Source organism: Colius striatus, chromosome 3 (genome assembly GCF_028858725.1).
Source record: "Colius striatus isolate bColStr4 chromosome 3, bColStr4.1.hap1, whole genome shotgun sequence".
NCBI lineage: Eukaryota > Metazoa > Chordata > Aves > Coliiformes > Coliidae > Colius > Colius striatus.
Window position 1 is genome coordinate 90,120,824 of NC_084761.1, and position 19,103 is coordinate 90,139,926.

The 19,103-nt window shown below is 38.6% G+C and overlaps 1 protein-coding gene across 11 annotated transcripts in view; it reads right to left on the bottom strand.

Moving 5' to 3' along the window:
• ADD1 (adducin 1) overlaps positions 1-19,103 on the bottom strand; it is a 62,561-nt gene that overhangs the window by 5,375 nt on the left and 38,083 nt on the right. For 6 of the 11 annotated variants that reach the window (XM_061993850.1, XM_061993851.1, XM_061993852.1 and 3 more), the window contains 9 exons: positions 18,356-18,505; positions 17,270-17,413; positions 17,052-17,150; positions 16,497-16,673; positions 13,616-13,960; positions 10,483-10,584; positions 8,610-8,699; positions 1,779-1,935; positions 542-709 (listed from right to left, as the gene is read on the bottom strand). In XM_061993850.1, the coding sequence (XP_061849834.1) occupies positions 542-709; positions 1,779-1,935; positions 8,610-8,699; positions 10,483-10,584; positions 13,616-13,960; positions 16,497-16,673; positions 17,052-17,150; positions 17,270-17,413; positions 18,356-18,505 (1,432 nt within the window). The remainder of the gene's footprint in view (positions 1-541; positions 710-1,778; positions 1,936-8,609; positions 8,700-10,482; positions 10,585-13,615; positions 13,961-16,496; positions 16,674-17,051; positions 17,151-17,269; positions 17,414-18,355; positions 18,506-19,103) is intronic. The other 5 variants (XM_061993856.1, XM_061993861.1, XM_061993855.1 and 2 more) reach the window with 3 other exon arrangements.

Consider the following 19,103-nt stretch of genomic DNA (forward strand, 5'->3'; position numbering starts at 1 on the left):
GCTCTGTGGGGTTTGTGTTTCATAAGAGGGCATTAATAATGCAGTTGTTGAAGAATTGGTTTATCATGCTGTTCTGAAAACAACTTGGGAGGAAAAAAAACACAGGGAGATATAAACAAATGGAGGGAGGGGGTTGGAAATGCTCTCAGCCCTACACAAGATCACACTCTTTTGCTTGGTTTGTATTTCCAAAACATGAGTAAACAAATCACATCCCAAAAGACAAGAAGACTGCACAGATAATCAGAGCCACATGCAGTAATTAAATGATTCAAAACAGATTTCACAGTGGTTTATGTCTTTGTTATTAGTAAGGAGGGTTCCCCTTGCTTCCAGGTTTAAACAGCCCTAGATCCAAAGGAAAACATTCGGGTGCATCCTGTCTGAGGAACATATTAATCCATATTCTGCACAGGTCACCTACACAATTAACAGTGCAATCAGTGCCCCGGCTGAGAGTCAACTGACAGATTGTCCAAACGGTGCAGACAAAGCAGCTGTTCCTTAGATGGCAAGCGGAGCTGAACCGTGTGAGCAATACCTGAGGCCTCAGCCAAAAGGTCAGGATCGGACCTTAACGCTCTGATCAAGGCGGTATGAAATTCCTCACGGGAGGACTTCTGCCCAGCTGGCTCTTCTCGGTTAAGGTGTGTGACGACTTGCTGCATGGTCTGACAAGAAACCCATGCAGCAGCAAACTGAGTGTGATCTGAAGATTCAGACAGCGATGATACGTCACCATCTTCATATCTGTTCCTTGAAAGGGTTTTGATCTGCCTTTCAAATCCAGGTATTTTTTATCTGATGTGTTTTCCTCACTGATGGTCTGATTTCTAAGCTATGTGCTCTGTCCCCCAGTTGGTGTCTGTCTCAGTAACACAGTCTGTCCATACTTTGGTATCTTATGTAAGAAGGAGGTAGCAATGCTACTGGGGCAATAAATGTGTGCAGTTACACAGGTGTAGCAGCAGAGTACCATCTACAATGGCTCCTGCCTTGTCTTATCAAAGAGAAGCAGCAAGGAGCACATCTGGCAAAGAAATGGCACTCCTGGCCCTGCATCACTCCAATTCAGAACCTAAGAACAGAGGAGCCTTGTCAGTATGATCCCTTAGAATGACCCAGAAGGAAAGCAGGATAACCCTTCAGATGGAGCAACAATCTCTTTTTATAGCACAATTCTCTAATAATTCCATGATAATTTAGGAAGCCTGGTGGGGGAAGAAGTCCCCAAGATGGGGCATTTCTAAGTAGCAATCTGAACATCATTCTGTATCTGCCCCATTGAACACATTTCTCAAATCCAGTATCTCTAATGAGACAGAAAGCTGCAGTTTTGCTGCTAAAAAACACCACCGTTCTCTCACCCCGAGCCGTCTCTAGTGCCAAATGGAACAGAGCACAACAATCTACAATACTCTGAAGTACCTAAAAACTTTATTGACTGATTTTTCAAGCTTTCAGCTTCCTAATGGCAGCAGTAATTGGCCATGCTAACTAAACACCTGTTTGGCTGCTAGGGTAATTTTAAAAACAAGATCAATGCGTTTTACAGACTCCTCCACTACCCCTTGGGATGGTTGGGAATAGCACATGCCAGCCCCAATGCTTTTCAAATGTCTCATTCACACTGGGAAAGACTGAACCACACAAAAGCTGAATCATTTACCCATGGCCTTTGCAGGTAACCTATCTTTCAATTAATGAACTACAAATTAAGTAATACACTTACTGTTACCATAGTCTACTGCAGAAAAAAAACACACAGAGCAACCAACCTTCTGGTCCCTTCTGCTTCCTTTCTACTTCTTTGCGATATTCTTCCAGTTCCCGATCGGTGAGTTTATTGAAGGGATTTGGTCCTGTCGTGCTCACTATGACTTTTGGTTGATATTCCTTCTCAATTATTGCCTTGGATGCGGTCACCAGTTCTCCCTGACAAAAGAAAATTAAGATACATCTGCAATGCAGCAGTAACTTGAAGAACCCTGAAAACTAGAGGCTACAAAGCAACCAAAATCAAAGCAAAGGGATCATCTGAAAAATGTTGTGTTCATTTTCTTTTAGGATAAAAAAAAATCCATTACAGATTTTTTTTTTCAAGAAATGTTATTAACAACAGGTTAATATAAAAGAGAGAACAGCTCTCATTAGTTACTCTTACAGACACATCAGTGTTTCCACCAGGGAATATCCACTGGCAAGCAGTGAATCAAACTGCAGCCCAATGGTCGATCTGAATTAGATCTGAGGTCACAGAAGTATCAAGTTTCTTTTTCTCCCCACAGAAGAAAAAGGATAATACCATGCCCAACTGCGTGGCCATTGGAGCACAGAATACCTGTTCACAGGCCTTGTTTGTGCTTTGTTTGGGAGGGTGTTTTCATTTTGTTGGGTTTTTTTTTAGTAACAGAAAAGCCATTTCTAGTAGCTACTATGTAACATCCAACAGATGCTACAGTAAAAAGCCATCTTGTATATGCTCTGTAGACACCAGATTAACATTTCAGCACAAGCAATTTAAGTAATTAAGCTTAACTGTAATCTTACACAAATCTACAACATTTGTCATACAAGCAAAGACAACACATTAGCAATTCTAAGTACAGGAAGTTCCAATGGACAAAAGCAGCTGCATCAGAGGTTCTCTAACACTGAGGTTTTTAGTTTTCAGTTTTCTAATTATATAGTAAAGACAAAGCCAGAAGCTTTTCATTGTCTCAGGTAGGGAAGATGCTTGCCTGGAGAGCTGCTGTAGCTTTCAGGAGACTTGTTTAAGCATTTGTGGTTTTTTCCCCCGGATATACAGAACTCTCCTGACACTAATTTGGAAATGACTGATGTGTGGACTGTGCCTCATGTTGTTGTGATACCTGAATTGTCTTCACAGTTGAAGAGGTATTTAATTCCACCACCAAATCAGAAGGAGTTACTGATTGGCCCAAGTCATTCAAACATTATTTGTACCAACATTTAAAAGAAAGCATTAGAAAGCAAAGATAGATGGTACCTGAACAAAACCACAAACATTCCATTCCATGTCCATACTTGATAGACAAGCCTGAGATCTACTCTGTAAAACTAAAGATGAAAATAGACAGAGTACTGTTATGGATGCTAGGAGCTGCTTTGGACAAGTTCTCAACACCAAAAAAGTGACAGACAAGAACACCCAGATGGAATGAGGACAAGAGCAGTCAGATATTCCTGACAGCCCCATGGGAGTTGTCCAGAAACCTGGTCTAGAGCAGTCCAGGGAGGTGAGAACAGCTGGGTGTTAGATCAGGCAGCAAACGCCAAACCGCAAAGTTCCAAAGAGCAACACCACTAACTATGGGTCTCCAGTTTAAGATCCTGAAAGGAACTGCAGGAGAGAAACATCTCTACAACATTACAGATCACCTCTGTTTCTCCATGAGATAAGATGAATTCTTATCTCGGATGAAGAATGTCAGTCAGATATCAAAAGCCTTTTCTCAACTCTATTCATTAAGCACCAGCTGTCTCCATATCGGGAAACTTCCCAGATGATAGCTTGGCTTTTCTTGCAGGGTAACACATGAAAAAAGCCCCAACACCACCAACCTTTGTATAAATCCTAATTGCTCTGTACAAAATGTAAACCACTCCTAAACCCACAGGTCCCATACTTTAATGATGGCTGAAAACTAGTGGGCACAGCAATTTTCTATTCCCCCTCTATCTCTGCTCACACTTTAAACTGAATTTGTAGTTCTAACTGAAACTCAGCAATGAGTGGCAGGGGCTTGTAAAGCACTGATCTCAGGCAGAGTTTGTAGAGTTTTCTAGGATTACAAAAGTCAGCAAAGGAACAAGACACATGATGCACACTGGTATCACTGGAATATTCAGAATCTTTGAATCTTGTCTGTAAGTTAAATCCAAAGAGTAGGGTAGACAACAAAACGCAAGCCATGCAGCCTGCAGCAAGATCAGTGTACTGGCTTTATGTGTTCTCCTCAAGAGAATACTTTCATTAACTAATGGGAATAATAAGCAGCACATCAAGCTCATCACATTTACTAAATTAAAAAAAACAACACAAACCAAACCCAAACACAAAGCCCACACTCGCAATCACTGCAAATGGTTTTTGTACTGACTATCTTTGAGCCAAGAGAAAGAATACTGAAAAAGATGAGAGGCAATGACAGTAAGAGGATTATCTATTACCAAGGAAAAGTACTTCTGCTTTTTGAAGTGTAAAAGCACAAAAAAACCCCCACACGGGAGACCAGAAAGGCAAACTTTCCATCTCATAAAAGCTGATTCCAGATTAACACATCCAGTTTTGCTCATTTTGAATAATATAGAAGCAGTTCAAAGGCCACTAATGAAAGTTATAAGGCTAGAGGGACTGGTTCTATAGGGAAAATGTGTTATGGTACTACATCAGCAAGTTCTGCAATGGCATTACTGTGAAACTTATACAAATCAAAGAGTTGAGATGCATTAATAATAATACTTCAATGGAACAGTCTTCCAAGAATTCAAATAAAAACACACATCACCAAATGAAGAAAGCCATACATCACAAAACAAAGAGACCAAAGGAAAATGAGTGAAAAAGACTTGGAAGTGAAAATGACAGCACAGGACATTTTAGATTGTTCAATGTGATGCTAAAGCAGACAAGACTTTGCAGAGCTATCAACCTGTCTGTGCCATTCACAGATTCCTGTGAACATTCAAAAAACTGTACACGAAAATTGGTCTGGAGTTGCTTCCAGTACAGAGTAGAGAGGCAATAAGTTTTCATCTGAAAGACTGGCACCGTTTCAAGGCAGGATGAGACTAAAAACGAATGTTCTAGTGATTTCATCCGAATGATGCTGATCCTACTATTATTCTGATGATGATTCTAGTACTATTTTGATGAATATTTGAGGTTTGACTGCATGTGTAAGCACCTGAATATCAACAGCATTTTGTCCATTGTAAGAAAAAAAACAGGCATTGCTTTCACGAACGCATTTTTAGTGCTATGAATTTTGTAGAAGCGTACTCTCCCACAAAGGTCCAACAAAGTCACTTCTCACTAATGGTACTCACTGTACATTCATACTGAACTTGGACTTCACACATCCTGGGACAAATTTTAGATTATCAAGTCATTTTGCAACTTCTCCACCAAATCTTGCTTTCAGAGAAAAATTCAAGCCTGCTAGGAGGTGATCATCATTTAACAGGCAAGCACTTCACTTTGTTTTCAGGGAGAGAGATGAGCAAAACTGGCAACTTACACATGCCAATTTTTCTCTCAGACAGTTGGTTCATAGTAATTGTCTAAAGCTCACAATCACTCTCAGCACAATCTGGCATCAATGCAGTGCCTTTATCCAAAAAAACAAGATTCTTTAACTACTGCTCATGTAGAAATCATTGAATCACCATTAAAACACAGTGCCACCTCTGAGGCAGAACCAAGAGGCTCTTCACAAAGACAAAATCCCACAGAATTTCCATTCTGAAGAAAGTGACATGAAATGAGAGATTCCCCTTTGACTTAAAAGTCTTGAAAATTCCTGTGAATTTATTTTTTTAAAGTCAGGTTGCAGAATGGTCATTGGCAGGAATACCCAACATTCCCTCTGATTCAGCCAAGACTGCAGTGGAAGCCTGGTTAACAAGTCTATAACACGAATAAGGTTACATGCTGCACAAGGAGCTTGTGTTGCAACATGGCCAGGACTTCTCAGAACATGGACAAAGCAAGTGGCAAGGCAAAATGGAGTATTTACTACTGCAGCCATGGGCACAGGAGACAAAGCATTACATGCATACTGTACACAAACAGGATTGGTTTCATCCCACATCGGGTGCATTTGTGTTTGATGTTAAATCTCAAATGTTAGCTGAAAACACAACACTTTTCAAGCATTACTGCAATCAGATGGAACTTTTTACTTTAACCACAATTGCATGTCAAAGGCATTGTCAACTGAGAACTTGGAGTTATCCACTACCTAAAAGTCCTTAAGTCCTTGATGTACAGGTGTCCTCAGAGTCTCATTCAAACTTTCATGGGAGGTTTATATGGGTTTCATATGTGTTTATTTGCTCCACATCACACAACCAACTTTTGACATAATCTTTCTAGAAAATTGGTGAGTTTCCTTGGTTTCATTGTTTAGTTCACTGGGGCTGTTGCAGAGTTTTGTTTCGTTTGTTTAGGGGTTTTTTTTGGGGGGAGGGGGAGACCCAACAGGAAATCACTAAGCATGCAGGTCACAATCCATATTAATAAAAATTATTAAATAGGCCACTTCTACTGTCATTAACATTGTGATCTAATTTGACACAGTATTTCAGGAGGAAAGCACTTTCACGACACCACAAAAAGGAATTGTTTGTACATCTAAACCCTTTCATGATACTACCAGGCTCCTTCCCATCCACAAAAATGCATGTAAAATATTTGACTAGTTCAGTAGAAAGATGATGACAATATTCAAAAATAAGATTTGAAAGACATCTTGAGCACCACTGATGAAATAAACTGCCCATGTTTCAGGCAACCAACCAATGGGTGACTGTCAATTATTTTTCTCTTTTGAGATATTATTAAGCAGATCATAGAAGGCATGCACTGCCTGGCAGAATCTAGTTTTGTTTTATCTGTCATCTGAAATCTAGAAATACTGTTTTAATATTTTTCCTTCCAGAATCTGTCTAAAAGCTGTAACCTGGAAAACATTATCATCAAATTCTCAGTATGATTCAACTATTCGACTATAATACAAACTGGCTTGTTACATTAGAAAGTGTTGCAGTCATGAGATTTGCCAGGATGACATAACTCAAAGTATTCTGGTTTTTGATGGGAAAGCTATTCTCATACTAAGACATTAGACACAACCTAAACCAAGACTTAGGAATCTTTTAGATAAAATATTGGAGCAGAAGAGACACTGGTGCTTATTTACACACTGTGCTTCCAGGTTAGATTACCTCTAAGAAACTCCTTCAAAACCTGGGAGAGACAGATAGTCAAGGGCAGATCATTTCCAATGTATAAACTGTTTCTCTTTACTCAGCCTCAAAGGACTGCCCACCTCACCCATATGCACGTCTCAAATATATGCTGTCTTTAAAGGATATTCTGTAAGCACGAGCATGATTACACATCTGAAAGCCAATTGATTTTGGAAGCATGGGGCATTACTCAGTATCTCCTGTAGACACCAGTAGGAAGTTTCAGGGGAAAAAAAAAAAACATGCCTAGCAATGTCAGATCAGAAGTTGACAGTGTTTGTCAGCGTGACACACTCTGAACATGTGGATATCTTTGGAATTACACTGATGTAATCAGGCTGAGATTAAGCCAACTTAAAATGGATCTCAAATTTGAGTAATTCAACACTAACGGCATGCAAAAAGAAACCCACTATATGCAGAACCTACTCAGCACCTTAACATCGAAAGTGTTTCCTCACCAGCTTCTACAGGCAAAGAAAAAGATCAAAATCCTTACAAGATACTTTAACAGGGTAAAGTAACTGCTTGTATAGATGCATAGACATCATTTGGAGATCCATCTTTCTTTTTTTCTTTTCTAGCCAAATCATTAGCTAACAGAGGGAAAAAGTCAGGGTAAGGAAGAGGTAAAAATGAAGGGTGAACAACAGCATTTAGAGCAGTATGACAGGGCAGTACCTTTCTAACAGACAGAGATTTAGCGGGACTAAAGGCCTGCTCTGTGAGATCGAGCCCTTCAATAGATTCCGTACAGTCTGAGAGGGGAGCATCCTGAAACAGTAAATTGAGTAAACAGAGCAAACCGAGCCCAGGCTTTAAAACATCAACCGAAAGCATTATGATGCTTGCTGAAAACATGCAAAGAAACAGTAAGTGGTAGATAAAATTGCAAATGACAATGAACTGACATGCACGCAACATGACACCCAACATGAATAATGCCATGGTCATGACAAGACTTGCCAAACTTTCAAAACTATATCAGAAAACACTCATCTGGGGCAACGAAAGCACTCAGATAAATAGAGCTTTAAAGTCATTCCGCTATGCAGTATAACTGTACAGCTCTAATTCTGCTTTGTGCTATGATTCATGTCTTTTATAAATCTACATATACTGCTTTTAAATTTTATTGATGTATAATAGCTTTTTTCCCAAACTGCTCTTGAAAAAAAATCTTCTGAAGCATGAGCAAACATATTTAAACAGACAACACTACTGCCCCACAGTGAGCCTGCTGTGCCCAATATTCACACTTCAAGATAGATAAACTCAGAAAACAAACAAACAAAAAGTTGTCACCAAGCCCAACTAGTTTTGAACAAGAAACTAATCCATATAAATAAGCTTTCTCTATTTCATGCATTACAATCAGCAAAAAAACCAAGCAGCATCCTCTACAGACATGCTTGGGCTACATGGCTGAAGCCTCTTAAAAGTTCTGACCCTGAGCACTCTCGCAAAGACAATGGTGTTACCTCTACGACTTACCTTGTAAACAGTTACTCTCTGCCAATTAAAGAATAATTTTATAGTGATATATTAGGTGAAAGCAGAGGATACTGTAGATTAATTTCAAACTAATAATTTTAGGTATTTTACACTCTCACCTGTACAAGACTCCTGTCCACAACTACCCCAGAAAGAACCTGGGATTGAGGGCCCGCAGTTTTAATATCTTGTAAGTTTTGCTCTCGGATCTGTAAAGGAAAGCAGCAGAATACAGTCCCATGAACAGCACATAAGACTTAATCCCATTTTCCGTTTTGAAAAAGGGGTGGGTGAACCTGCCAACAGGCTGACCGCTATGGCCCCACTACCAAATAAAGCTGTGCTTAGAAACACTTGAAGACCTGTGCTCAAGTCCCTAGCTGTTTCTGCACATTTCTCGGAATTTAGTCTTTAAGTACCACAGCAGGTACTGTCCTTTGCTTTTTAACACTGGCTCATGCTAAACCACTACAGATCAGGTAACAGACAACTCCAGTTTATGAAAAGTGAGAAGCAAAGAGGTCATTTATGTCTATTGTACTGGCCAGTCAGTTACAGTTATCTGTAAATATCTAGTCACTGATATTACACCACTACATCATCTTCCTATAACATATACTGTAAAACACTGCACAATAGTCAATCTTTAGATCCAATCAGGATCATATTCTCAAGAGAATATTAATAATTTTGTAGGCCTACCCTGACACTTGAGGGTACTTAAAACACATCTTTTCTGTTGCATGCTAAATATATCCCAGCTCTTTCCCTATAAAAGATGGGAAAATAAATTGGATCTTTAGTTCTCTGTACTATCGAATTAAACAACATATCCTAGTGGTAAAGAATAATAACTGACACAAAAGCTATTTCTAAAATATTCTGGTTCTTGTTCCAAGATAAATGAAGAGAAATATACATTCAGAAAGACCTCTACTTTACAGCTAAAAATTACATTCCATTTACAGAAATAAATTCAAAGAAATATACAAACACAAAATATTACTAATACTTGCTATTTCAGAAAGTATGAAGATCCTGCATCATCGGTATTTGTCTAGTTTACTACAGTTCTTTTCATCAGGAAAGTTAAAAGTTTGGAGTGTTACCTCTATTCTCTTAATCACTTCATTCAAACTTTTAACAAAGCAATGTTTAGTGTTTCAAACAAAAAAACTGCTTGGAAATGTCACCAGACTTCTTATTTCAAGTGATTATTATTTTACAGTGCCAAGCTGGGAAAAGCAAAAGCTCTGCCAACCTCATAAAAATGATTTTAGAACAAATCAGTATTCCTGATAGTACCCCCTGCACACAGACTTTCCTGTGATATAACGCTAACACCCATGTTCCATATGGCCATCAGTTAGAAGTAGCAAACAATCCAGAACAAGTTAAGTATTAACAAGACATCAGTGCAAGTTTTATGCTATAAAAGAACAAGTGAAAAATCCCCAAGGCATTCAATGCTTCCCTGTTGGTGGATTTGTGACAAGAAGATCTGAAATTTGAATACTGGAAAATTAACTACAAGGTCATTTGAAAAAGGTTAACATGCGGTTCCCAAGGCCTCAAAAAATTTATGCAACAATCACAGCATACTATGAAGTAATAAAATACAATGTGGAGAGAGATCCATAGGCTTCTTTGTCTAGGCCACAATTTCAGCTGGTGAAACCAAAGCAGGAAAGGGAGAACAAAATTAGTACCATAAACTCAGTGGTGGCCGTTTCAGAAGTATCCAGCAACTGCTCTGATGGTGACAAAATATAAGACAACGTTAAGTCTTCATATAGTGGAAGGTAATACCATCTTTTTCCAAGAGGAGTTTAGAACATTTAGGAATTGTTTCAGTATCTAGTTATAAAGGGGCAGGACAATGTCAGAGCTGTGCTACTGAACACCTAAAATTTCACTACAGCAACTCATTACAAGTACGCAACACAATTCTAGCGACAATGAAAAAGAAACAATTTTACTGCTACTACAAACCTTGTTCCTCATTTCTTGGACCTCCTTTGGATTGGTGTTCAATGGAACAAACAGGTTAGGGACAGCAGAGGTGGCAGTTCTATGTCCATCCTCTTTAGTCCACTGTAACATCAAGAATAGTTGAAGAGTCAGAATTGCTGTAATGGCTACGGACACTCAGAGCAGCAAATTCACATAATAGTTGATCATGCATTATACAGAGCAGAGAACTGAACCAATGATTGTATTCTTCTAGTCATTCCCAAGCCTATTTAAGCTGCCTCCTTCCTCAGTAAAATAAACTGTACCTTCAGATACACTTTGAAATATCAGGATCATTCTGTTAAGTCAAGCTGGTAACAAGAGCAGCTACTAGAGAGCCACTGAACTCGTAAGTAATTGCCACCCAAACCAATGCAATTACTACAGCTGCTACTGAAAGGTTTTTAACCTGTTTTTCCTTTGCACTTGACCAGACAGCTGCAGTGTTCTGTGTTTATTAAAACAGTCTACCTCTCGCTTCAGGAAGAGACACATTAATACAGGATTTGGAAAATTCCATCCAATAGAATCACTTTTTTTGAAGGGTGTTTTTATCAGAAATTTCAGAATTAGTTCATATTTGTTTTAAAAAAAAAAGACATTCTTCCTTACCCAAACAGAAGTACAGCAAGATTTAAGACACGAGCTCTAAAACCCTTTTAGTGCCATTTTCATTTTCTGCACTGGGTGTTTTCAACAGAACAGCACGAGAGAGACAATGAGAGATCATTGATTCAATCCTCCGATACTCCACAGACATCAAAGCAAACTTAAAGCATAAGATGACAGAAGTATGAGAAGCAATGTGATGTCACTAACCAGGTTTAGTGAATGGTTCTGTACTGTGAAGCAAGAGTGGGCATCACCAAAGTTTTGCATTAAAACAAGCTACTTCAGCAAAATGTTCTGCTTCCAGAATTAGTTTCTGCACAAATAAATAGCTGTACCAGCACAGCAACCTAAAGGAACAGTTTGGTGATGTCGAATATTTTATAACTCATAGCTTAAGAGGTTACAAAAATATCCCAAAACACAAACTTGAAGCGCTTCATGGGTTCTTCATTGAAGGTTGCTTTATTTGATCAGTGCATTTAGTATGGAGCTCTAGATAATCTGATGCACAACTAACATTTTATCTCGATCCATTTATTGCGTACTGTGTCCTGATTTCCAATCACTGTTGCATAGAAAATGCACCAAACAGTAAAGCAAACCTGTTCAGAGAGCGAATGCTATGCGGTTTTTTTTCCTGAGTAACTTCAAGAAACAATAAGATAGCCAGAAACTGTCAAAACTTCAAAAAGCAACAGAATTTTAAAATGTTTTGCAACTGTAAAGTAAAAAATGGAATGAACATGGAGCTGTGCAATACTCACTGATGATTATCTTCTCAGATAAAAACTACTCCAGCTTTTTGTTAAAGATAGTTTTTAGTCAAAACATAGATAAAAACAACCTCAACATAACAAGCTACTTTTTCTTTAGGTTAATAACAAGCATTTAAAAAAAAAAAACCCTTTAAAACACACAAACCTGTTGTACTGTATGAAATTTCCTGCTCCTTCAGTATATCATTAAACAAGACTAGTTCTTAGTAGGAATTTGGGTTCAATCTTTCACCAATAATTTCACATATAAAAATACTACCTGCTTGGAGAGCTAAGGTTGAAAAGGACAAACTGCTCCAAACATATGCATAGCTTTAAGCTTTCTTCCAATCAAGGCAAAACTAGAATTGAGCTTAGTAAAACGTCGATAGCGCAAACAATATACATATATATCAATTTCTTAAACCAAGAAGAACACCATAAAAATACCACAGAGATAGAGATCCTCTGTTTTTTCAGGACTTTCTCCCTGTTCACACTATATATTTTAACACACACATTGCCTGAGTCATCAGTACACAAAAGTACTAAAAACAGAGAACTCAGTATTCAGAGATAAAGCAGAGTTTTGTAGTGGTAAATAAGAGTGAAAAGGTGTTCTAGAAAAATATCATGGTTTGGGTTTTTTCAAGAGTACTGGTTTTATTTTAAGACTCATCTGTCACCATACTACTACTTCACATAGTACCACTACTGAAGTAGTACTGAACTACTATAGTTCAGCTCAAAGTCAGGCATTACAGAAGCTTGTATGCGTGCAAATCCCTGCCTTCAGTTTAGATGCTCTGTATAAGCCCAAGGAAATATCGAAACCACAGTTACACACCCACAGCTACTGATGTCCGTTTGAAAGCATTTGATACTTTTGCTTTTCAATTAACATAATCTTTCAGTGCAAAATTGAACTGTAAGCAGCATCGATAAACAAAAAGAAAGCACCGGTTGCAGAATCTATCGATTAGTGCCTGCTGATGGCCTGAGCTGCACTTTAGTCATGCCGCACCCAGCTGATACTTTAGGAAAGATTTTCCATTTATGGCCATCTACTTACATGCAACACTACATGCAGAAGGCAGCTGGTTGTGAACACTCAGAGGCTTTGGGGTAGACAAAAGCATAGTGAACAGGACAGGAAGAGGAAATGAGAAATTAGACAAGAAAAACTGCTTAAGGGGAAATAAAACCCCATAACCCACACACAAATACTTGGAAATCAATTCTACCCTCTCATACATAGAGAGCTGCAAATGGCTTGCAAATTAACTTGGTACATGTAGTAGAGGGTAGAAATTTGGTTATTTTTCTATATACGAAAGTACCTTCAAGAGTTAGTTTCAGTTTTGTTTTAACTGAAAAGCTTCCACACAGACAGAATTAGTAGTTCCCTAACACAGTTGTTGTTAAATAAACCATTTGAATGCAGAACCCATTCAGTCAGAACTATGATTCAATCTGTTTGGTCATTAGCCTGAAAAGCCAAAAGAAAACTAAAGGCTCCAAAGTCTTAAGCAGTTTTAAGCGTTAACAAGAAGAGAGATTATTTTTACAGCTCACATCTAACCAAAGCCAAATTAAATGGTTAGTAAAACACATTTAGATTTTCTACATAAGAAAGAAAAAAAAAGAGTTAGGAGAGAAAACTTTTTCTTCCCAAAGCCTCTAAGTGCCAGCCACCCCAAGTTGCTCTACATCATCTAACTATGAACAGTAAGGTAGGCACAGACCAAGCAGTTGGTAATACAGCTTGGCACGCAGACACCGGACGAGAGAGACTGCAGCAAGGGTTTCACGTGATCGTGTGTAATGTTCGTCCACACCTTAGTCTTCGACTTGGGACTGCTGCCATTCTGCCCTTCTTCAGAAGCATCATCCCCTCGGCCAGAGTTCAGCCACCTTGTCTTCTCCCGCTGCTGTTTCTGAAAACTGTGTCTGAGGGGGGAGCAAGTGCCTGATTCGCCATCACTAGTAAAGGAGTAACCTGTGACACTAGCTGGAATCTCAACATCGCTGTACTTTTTAGATTTCTCTCTCAGAGCAGGGCATCGATACGGGTAGCCGGTTCTGTATCCCTGGAGAAGCAGAACAGCACAATTAGTCTCCTACGTCTCCAAAGTTTTTCAACAGAAGACTGAATTCTGGTTTCATAGATACCCTTAACTGTGAAAACCATTCTACAATAGGGCCTTTTCTTTACCTGCTGTTCATCAGTTACAGTGAACAAAGCCACATCAAAGATGGATGATGTGTGGTGCTGAGGTTGCACAAGCATCCTTTCCAGTGTAATGAACACCAAACGACTAATTGAAATGAACGATCATTTTTCATGGATCAAGCTTCAAAAAACTTCATATCAAACCCATAAAGAATTTACAGTAGTCCTGCAAAAAGTCATTGAGGTCACTGAGAAGTTCAAGAGCAGCGCTATAGGTCTGCCTACTCTCACATTTAAGAAAAAATTGCCACTTGTGTAATGGTGTGTTTGACACATCAAAAAAAGTTATTTTGACTGCATCAGTTTACAAGCCAAGTAGTACAGAGTCACTTCCAAAAACAAAGTACCCACAACTGTTGATCAAACTATCCTCTTCTCCAAGTCTGCATTTTAAAATGGGAGACTCATGCGTGAACATGAAATTATGAGCTCCCTTCAGGACAAAAGCACATTTCAAACAGGTGAACAGTTACTTGCCAGCCTGCATGTAAAAAAACTCACTGTGTTATAGCAAGTTACTGAGGAATCTAATTTAGTACTCTATCACAGCAGTACAGAAGGTGTTATCATAAATTTATGCCCCGCAGAGGTCTTAAGATTGTACTTTCCCAGGAAATTCCGAACTAAAGTCTTGTAAATTGTAATTCAAACAACACGGGCTGATTGTTGTAACTACACATATGCAAGTGTACATTTAAGCAACAGTTATTGGTTAAGTTATGAGACCTGCCCTCTCTTTTTGACAATTCTTCCTATAGACAATAGAATATGATTGACCTGCAACAAGGCAAGCTAAGTTTGAAAATGGAGTGCATTTCAAGTATATCTACTTTGTGGTAATCACCTACAAATATACTTTATGTCCAAACACAGAATCTTTTCTTCTCTTCGTACCACATCCCAGCTACTCATCTACTATTTTTTTTTCTGCAATCAAATGTATTGACTGTTTCTCACAATTCTGAGTCAAGGACATGAAAAAACATCTGTATGACACAAACATAAGGCAGATAGAAAGATCTCTTCTGTATTCTAACATCTAACTTCCTGTGTACAAGGGAAGGCTTCAAGAATGCTACCTTCATGTCCAGATTTTCTCCTCTCCCTGATCTTCTCTATGTCATTTCTCTCTTCTGCTTCCTCTGAATTGTGTTTTGTTTCACTTTTTATCTTCCAAGGGTGAGGGAGCCCTGGCACAGGCTGCCCAGGTAGGGTGTGGAGGCTCCTTCCTTGGAGGTCTTCAAGACTCGCCTGGACATGTTCCTATGTGACCTGATCTAGATGAACCTGCTTCTGCAGGGGGTTTGGACTAGATGATCACTAAAGGTTCCTTCCAACCCCACCATTCTATGATTCCCTAATACACCAGTCTTTTTCCCCATCCCATTTTCTTACGTATTTTGCTCAGCATTTAACATACAAAAAGGACATTTCACAGTTTCTCTAAGAATCTTTCACTAGCAAACTATTTTCAATGTGATTCAAAGGAAAACAGTGCTTTGGGAGGTAGACTATCAACACTCAAAATTCTTTACAGATAAAACTAGTTGTAAAAAGAACTTCAGCTCTGAGTATGTGGACTTAGACTTCTTTGCAGAGTTTTCATGAATTAAACACTACTGTGGTATTATCTTGGCTACTGCTCCATCTTTTAATGATCAAAGTGCATCTGGAATAATTATCTACTGCCTAACATTTAACAATCCATTATTTTATGTGGCTACTTGTAATAGTGAGGGCCTGATCATCAGACTATATCTGATTATTACAGTGACCATATTTTTTTAGATGTTCATTACCATTGTCTGCAGTGACCACTTGGAGCCTTCTGACAGGAAATGTATCACCTTCCCATTAAAGCTGGATAGCAAATGCTGGAGCTGATCATTCATTATAGATGAGATTTTACCGAAACTATTTTATCTGACAATTTTTATCAGTTTCTTTGAAGTCTGCCTTTTGAGCTCTTCCAGGTTCTAGTATAATCTTACAAAGTCAAATCATGCTGGACCCTGCACCTGATAAAATATTAACACTGTTTGAAGTGCTTTGGGAGGAGATGAGAAGAGAGGGGAGGACACAAGCTAAGTAGCAGCAAGCACCACAGTACTCTGATTTGGAAGTGCCAAATCAGACAGGGATCTCCTCTGACCTGTGACCTCAGCTTATGATACAGAAGTAAAACTGCCATCTGCACAAAGGACACCTGAATCATTCTGTGACACTTTTATCATTCTCTCCTCCACTGAGGATCCTTAATCTTTGGGAAAAAACAGGCTGTAGAAACTACACTAACTACATGCAGCCTGTTCTTTACTTATGCTCCTTACTGTAGCTTTTTAGTGTTTTAAACATTGTTACATGAAACAATTAGACAAAAAGGCCTGCCTTACCAGATTATCAAGCATCCGCATAAGAGCTTCAAATTCCTGTTCGCCAATCTGCCATTTTGGATGGGATACTGTACCCTCACCTGCTGGAGACTCAGGGGAACGAGACTTGGCTTTATACTTTCCAGGATCTAAAAGCACTAAATTGTCAGGTCCACCTGCACTGGCCAGGGTACGTACCTTAAAAAACAATAAAGTAATCTTTAGGTTTCTTGAGGGAAGGAAAAAAAACACACCACCATCCCTCCCTCTAAAATTAACATCAGAAAACCAGAAGAAATCTACTTCATTTTAAAGCTAAATAAATTAACATGCTTGTGTAAAATTTGTCCTAAGGCTTTGAAAACACCTTTCCTTTAATAGGCAGAATATATCACATCCACGTATTTGACTGCTGCTGTCTAAACCAGTGGTTGGAATGTCCTTGCATAATATAATGATTTCAGAAATCACCATGTTAGTTTAGATCAAGAGTTTAACCAGTAAAGCACACAACTACTAATCTGTTGGAAGGTAAATATAGAAGACTATTATTATGTAAGAAACTAGAATTCTTACTTGAATCTCACAGGCAAGCACTAGATTATGAATATAGTAGAAAGCCTCCTCAACAGTCTCTCCGACTGATACTAAGCCATGGTTTCTGAGAATAAGGACCTAGAGGGACATTGCAAAGGAAGTTAACAGCAGTATGGAAAGTATTTTCTTACTCTTGATTAAAGAACATACCTCCCCCACCTCATATACATACTTTAATTCTAGATGTAAATACTGACCTTGCTTTTAGGCCCCAAATTTTTCTGAATAACCACCTTTTCTTCATCATCCACTAAAATACCATGGTAGTCATGATAAGCTACTTCCCCCAGAGAAAGTGCTTCAGGTGAAATTGGTAAGAGACCACATTTCATTGCAGAGACCTGAGAAATATTAAAACAATAATTTGAGTTGTTGCAAAAGAAAAAAATGGTAAGAATTAGAATTAAATTGTTTTGTGTGTGTCTGTACAGGCACTTACATAATGGTCTTTATATTCTATCCCTAAAGCCTCTATTTTTCACAACTTTTGGAACGGATACAAAAGTCACATTGATCTTGGGTCTGACTCAGTACGGCTGCTTTTACATGACATCAACACCAATATGAAAAGACTCAGAAAAAAAAAACCCCAAATCAATTGCAGATTTCATTCCTTTCACTCTATTCTGCAACATTTTCTTTTTCTCATTCCAAAAAGCAAAAACTTACTCCAACATGTAATTCCACAGCACTTTAGGTGAAGTTAAGGAACATTTTTAAGAGATTACTCCATGATTCACAAGTTTAGGAAGCTGACCATTCCTCAATGAAATGCCTGTATCGCTGCTGGGAATGAGTTAAGAAAGATTTAAAAAAATAAACCCCAAACAAAACCAAAATGGAACTTTCAAACAAAGTCATCAGATGACTCTAAAAAAATTCCAGAGGTAAAACTGACTTGTAACCAGTTGCTTCAATGAGAGGCATTGGAAAAGTTTCAAATATTTAATAAGACCTTGATAAATTGTGCTTTACAAAGCTGTCAAAATATGCTACAGCTCTTATGAGTCACTGTTAAAAGATGGTCATTTGTGGTAAAAGGAGACACAAATATGAAATATGTGTTTTGTAGTTAGAGAGCTCACTCAATTTGCTGTCTGACCATTCATGTAGCAGCCAAATAAGGAGGATCTGATTGATTCAAATAGAACCAGATATTTGAAGCCAGACTTACAGGCTTTGTGCCCTTCAGAAAGGAAGCAAAGCTATGATTAACCTACCTCTTTTTCCAGTGGGTGGAGGGAACAAGGAACAAGACAGGACAAACTAAGATGTGTACTTACTGCTGCCCCTGCTGGTGTATGAATATGAACAATGCATTTAACATCAGGTCGAGCTGCGTAAATTGCAGAGTGCAAAGTAAAACCAGCTTGGTTCACTCCCAGGTTAGTGCTTCCACGATCAACCACATCTCCCTGAATATTGATTTTAACCTGGGAATAAAAAGAATTAGTTTTATGAATGAATCAAGACTGGCTAAAATTTGATTTAATTCAGTGTCTACCACAAAAGCTCTAAAACTGTATTTCTTTTCAGTATTTTACTTTAACAAGTGGCAAAACATGCATAGTAAGGCTGTAGGTTGGTGACCAGGGCCTCAGCTTGGGATGAGGCTAACTCCAGAGGACATCAGGAACTACTATAACAGGAGAAATTGTTGCATGAACAGGTCATTGTGCAAAAAGCTGACAAAAGGCACAAGAAGCTACTACAAATAGTTGCATTTCACACACAGTTACAATGGAGTTAAAGGGGTGTTAAAGGGCCAGTCATGTAAGCAGGCTGCTGGTCAGCACGCTCATCTGGCTAAGCTATATGCCTTACCGCCTTAGTCTCTCTTCTTATTAAAACCTGCTGCTATTTGCTGTGTGAACGTGCTCTACCCTGCGTGTGTATTTTGTTACCTTCACACAACCTTAATTCTTGAGGTACTTACAGTCTTGATATAGAGATAAAAGCAGAACACAAAACACAAAATATCCCCATAGCATGGCCCTTACCCTCTTCTAAATATCTTGCAGTAGCAAGACA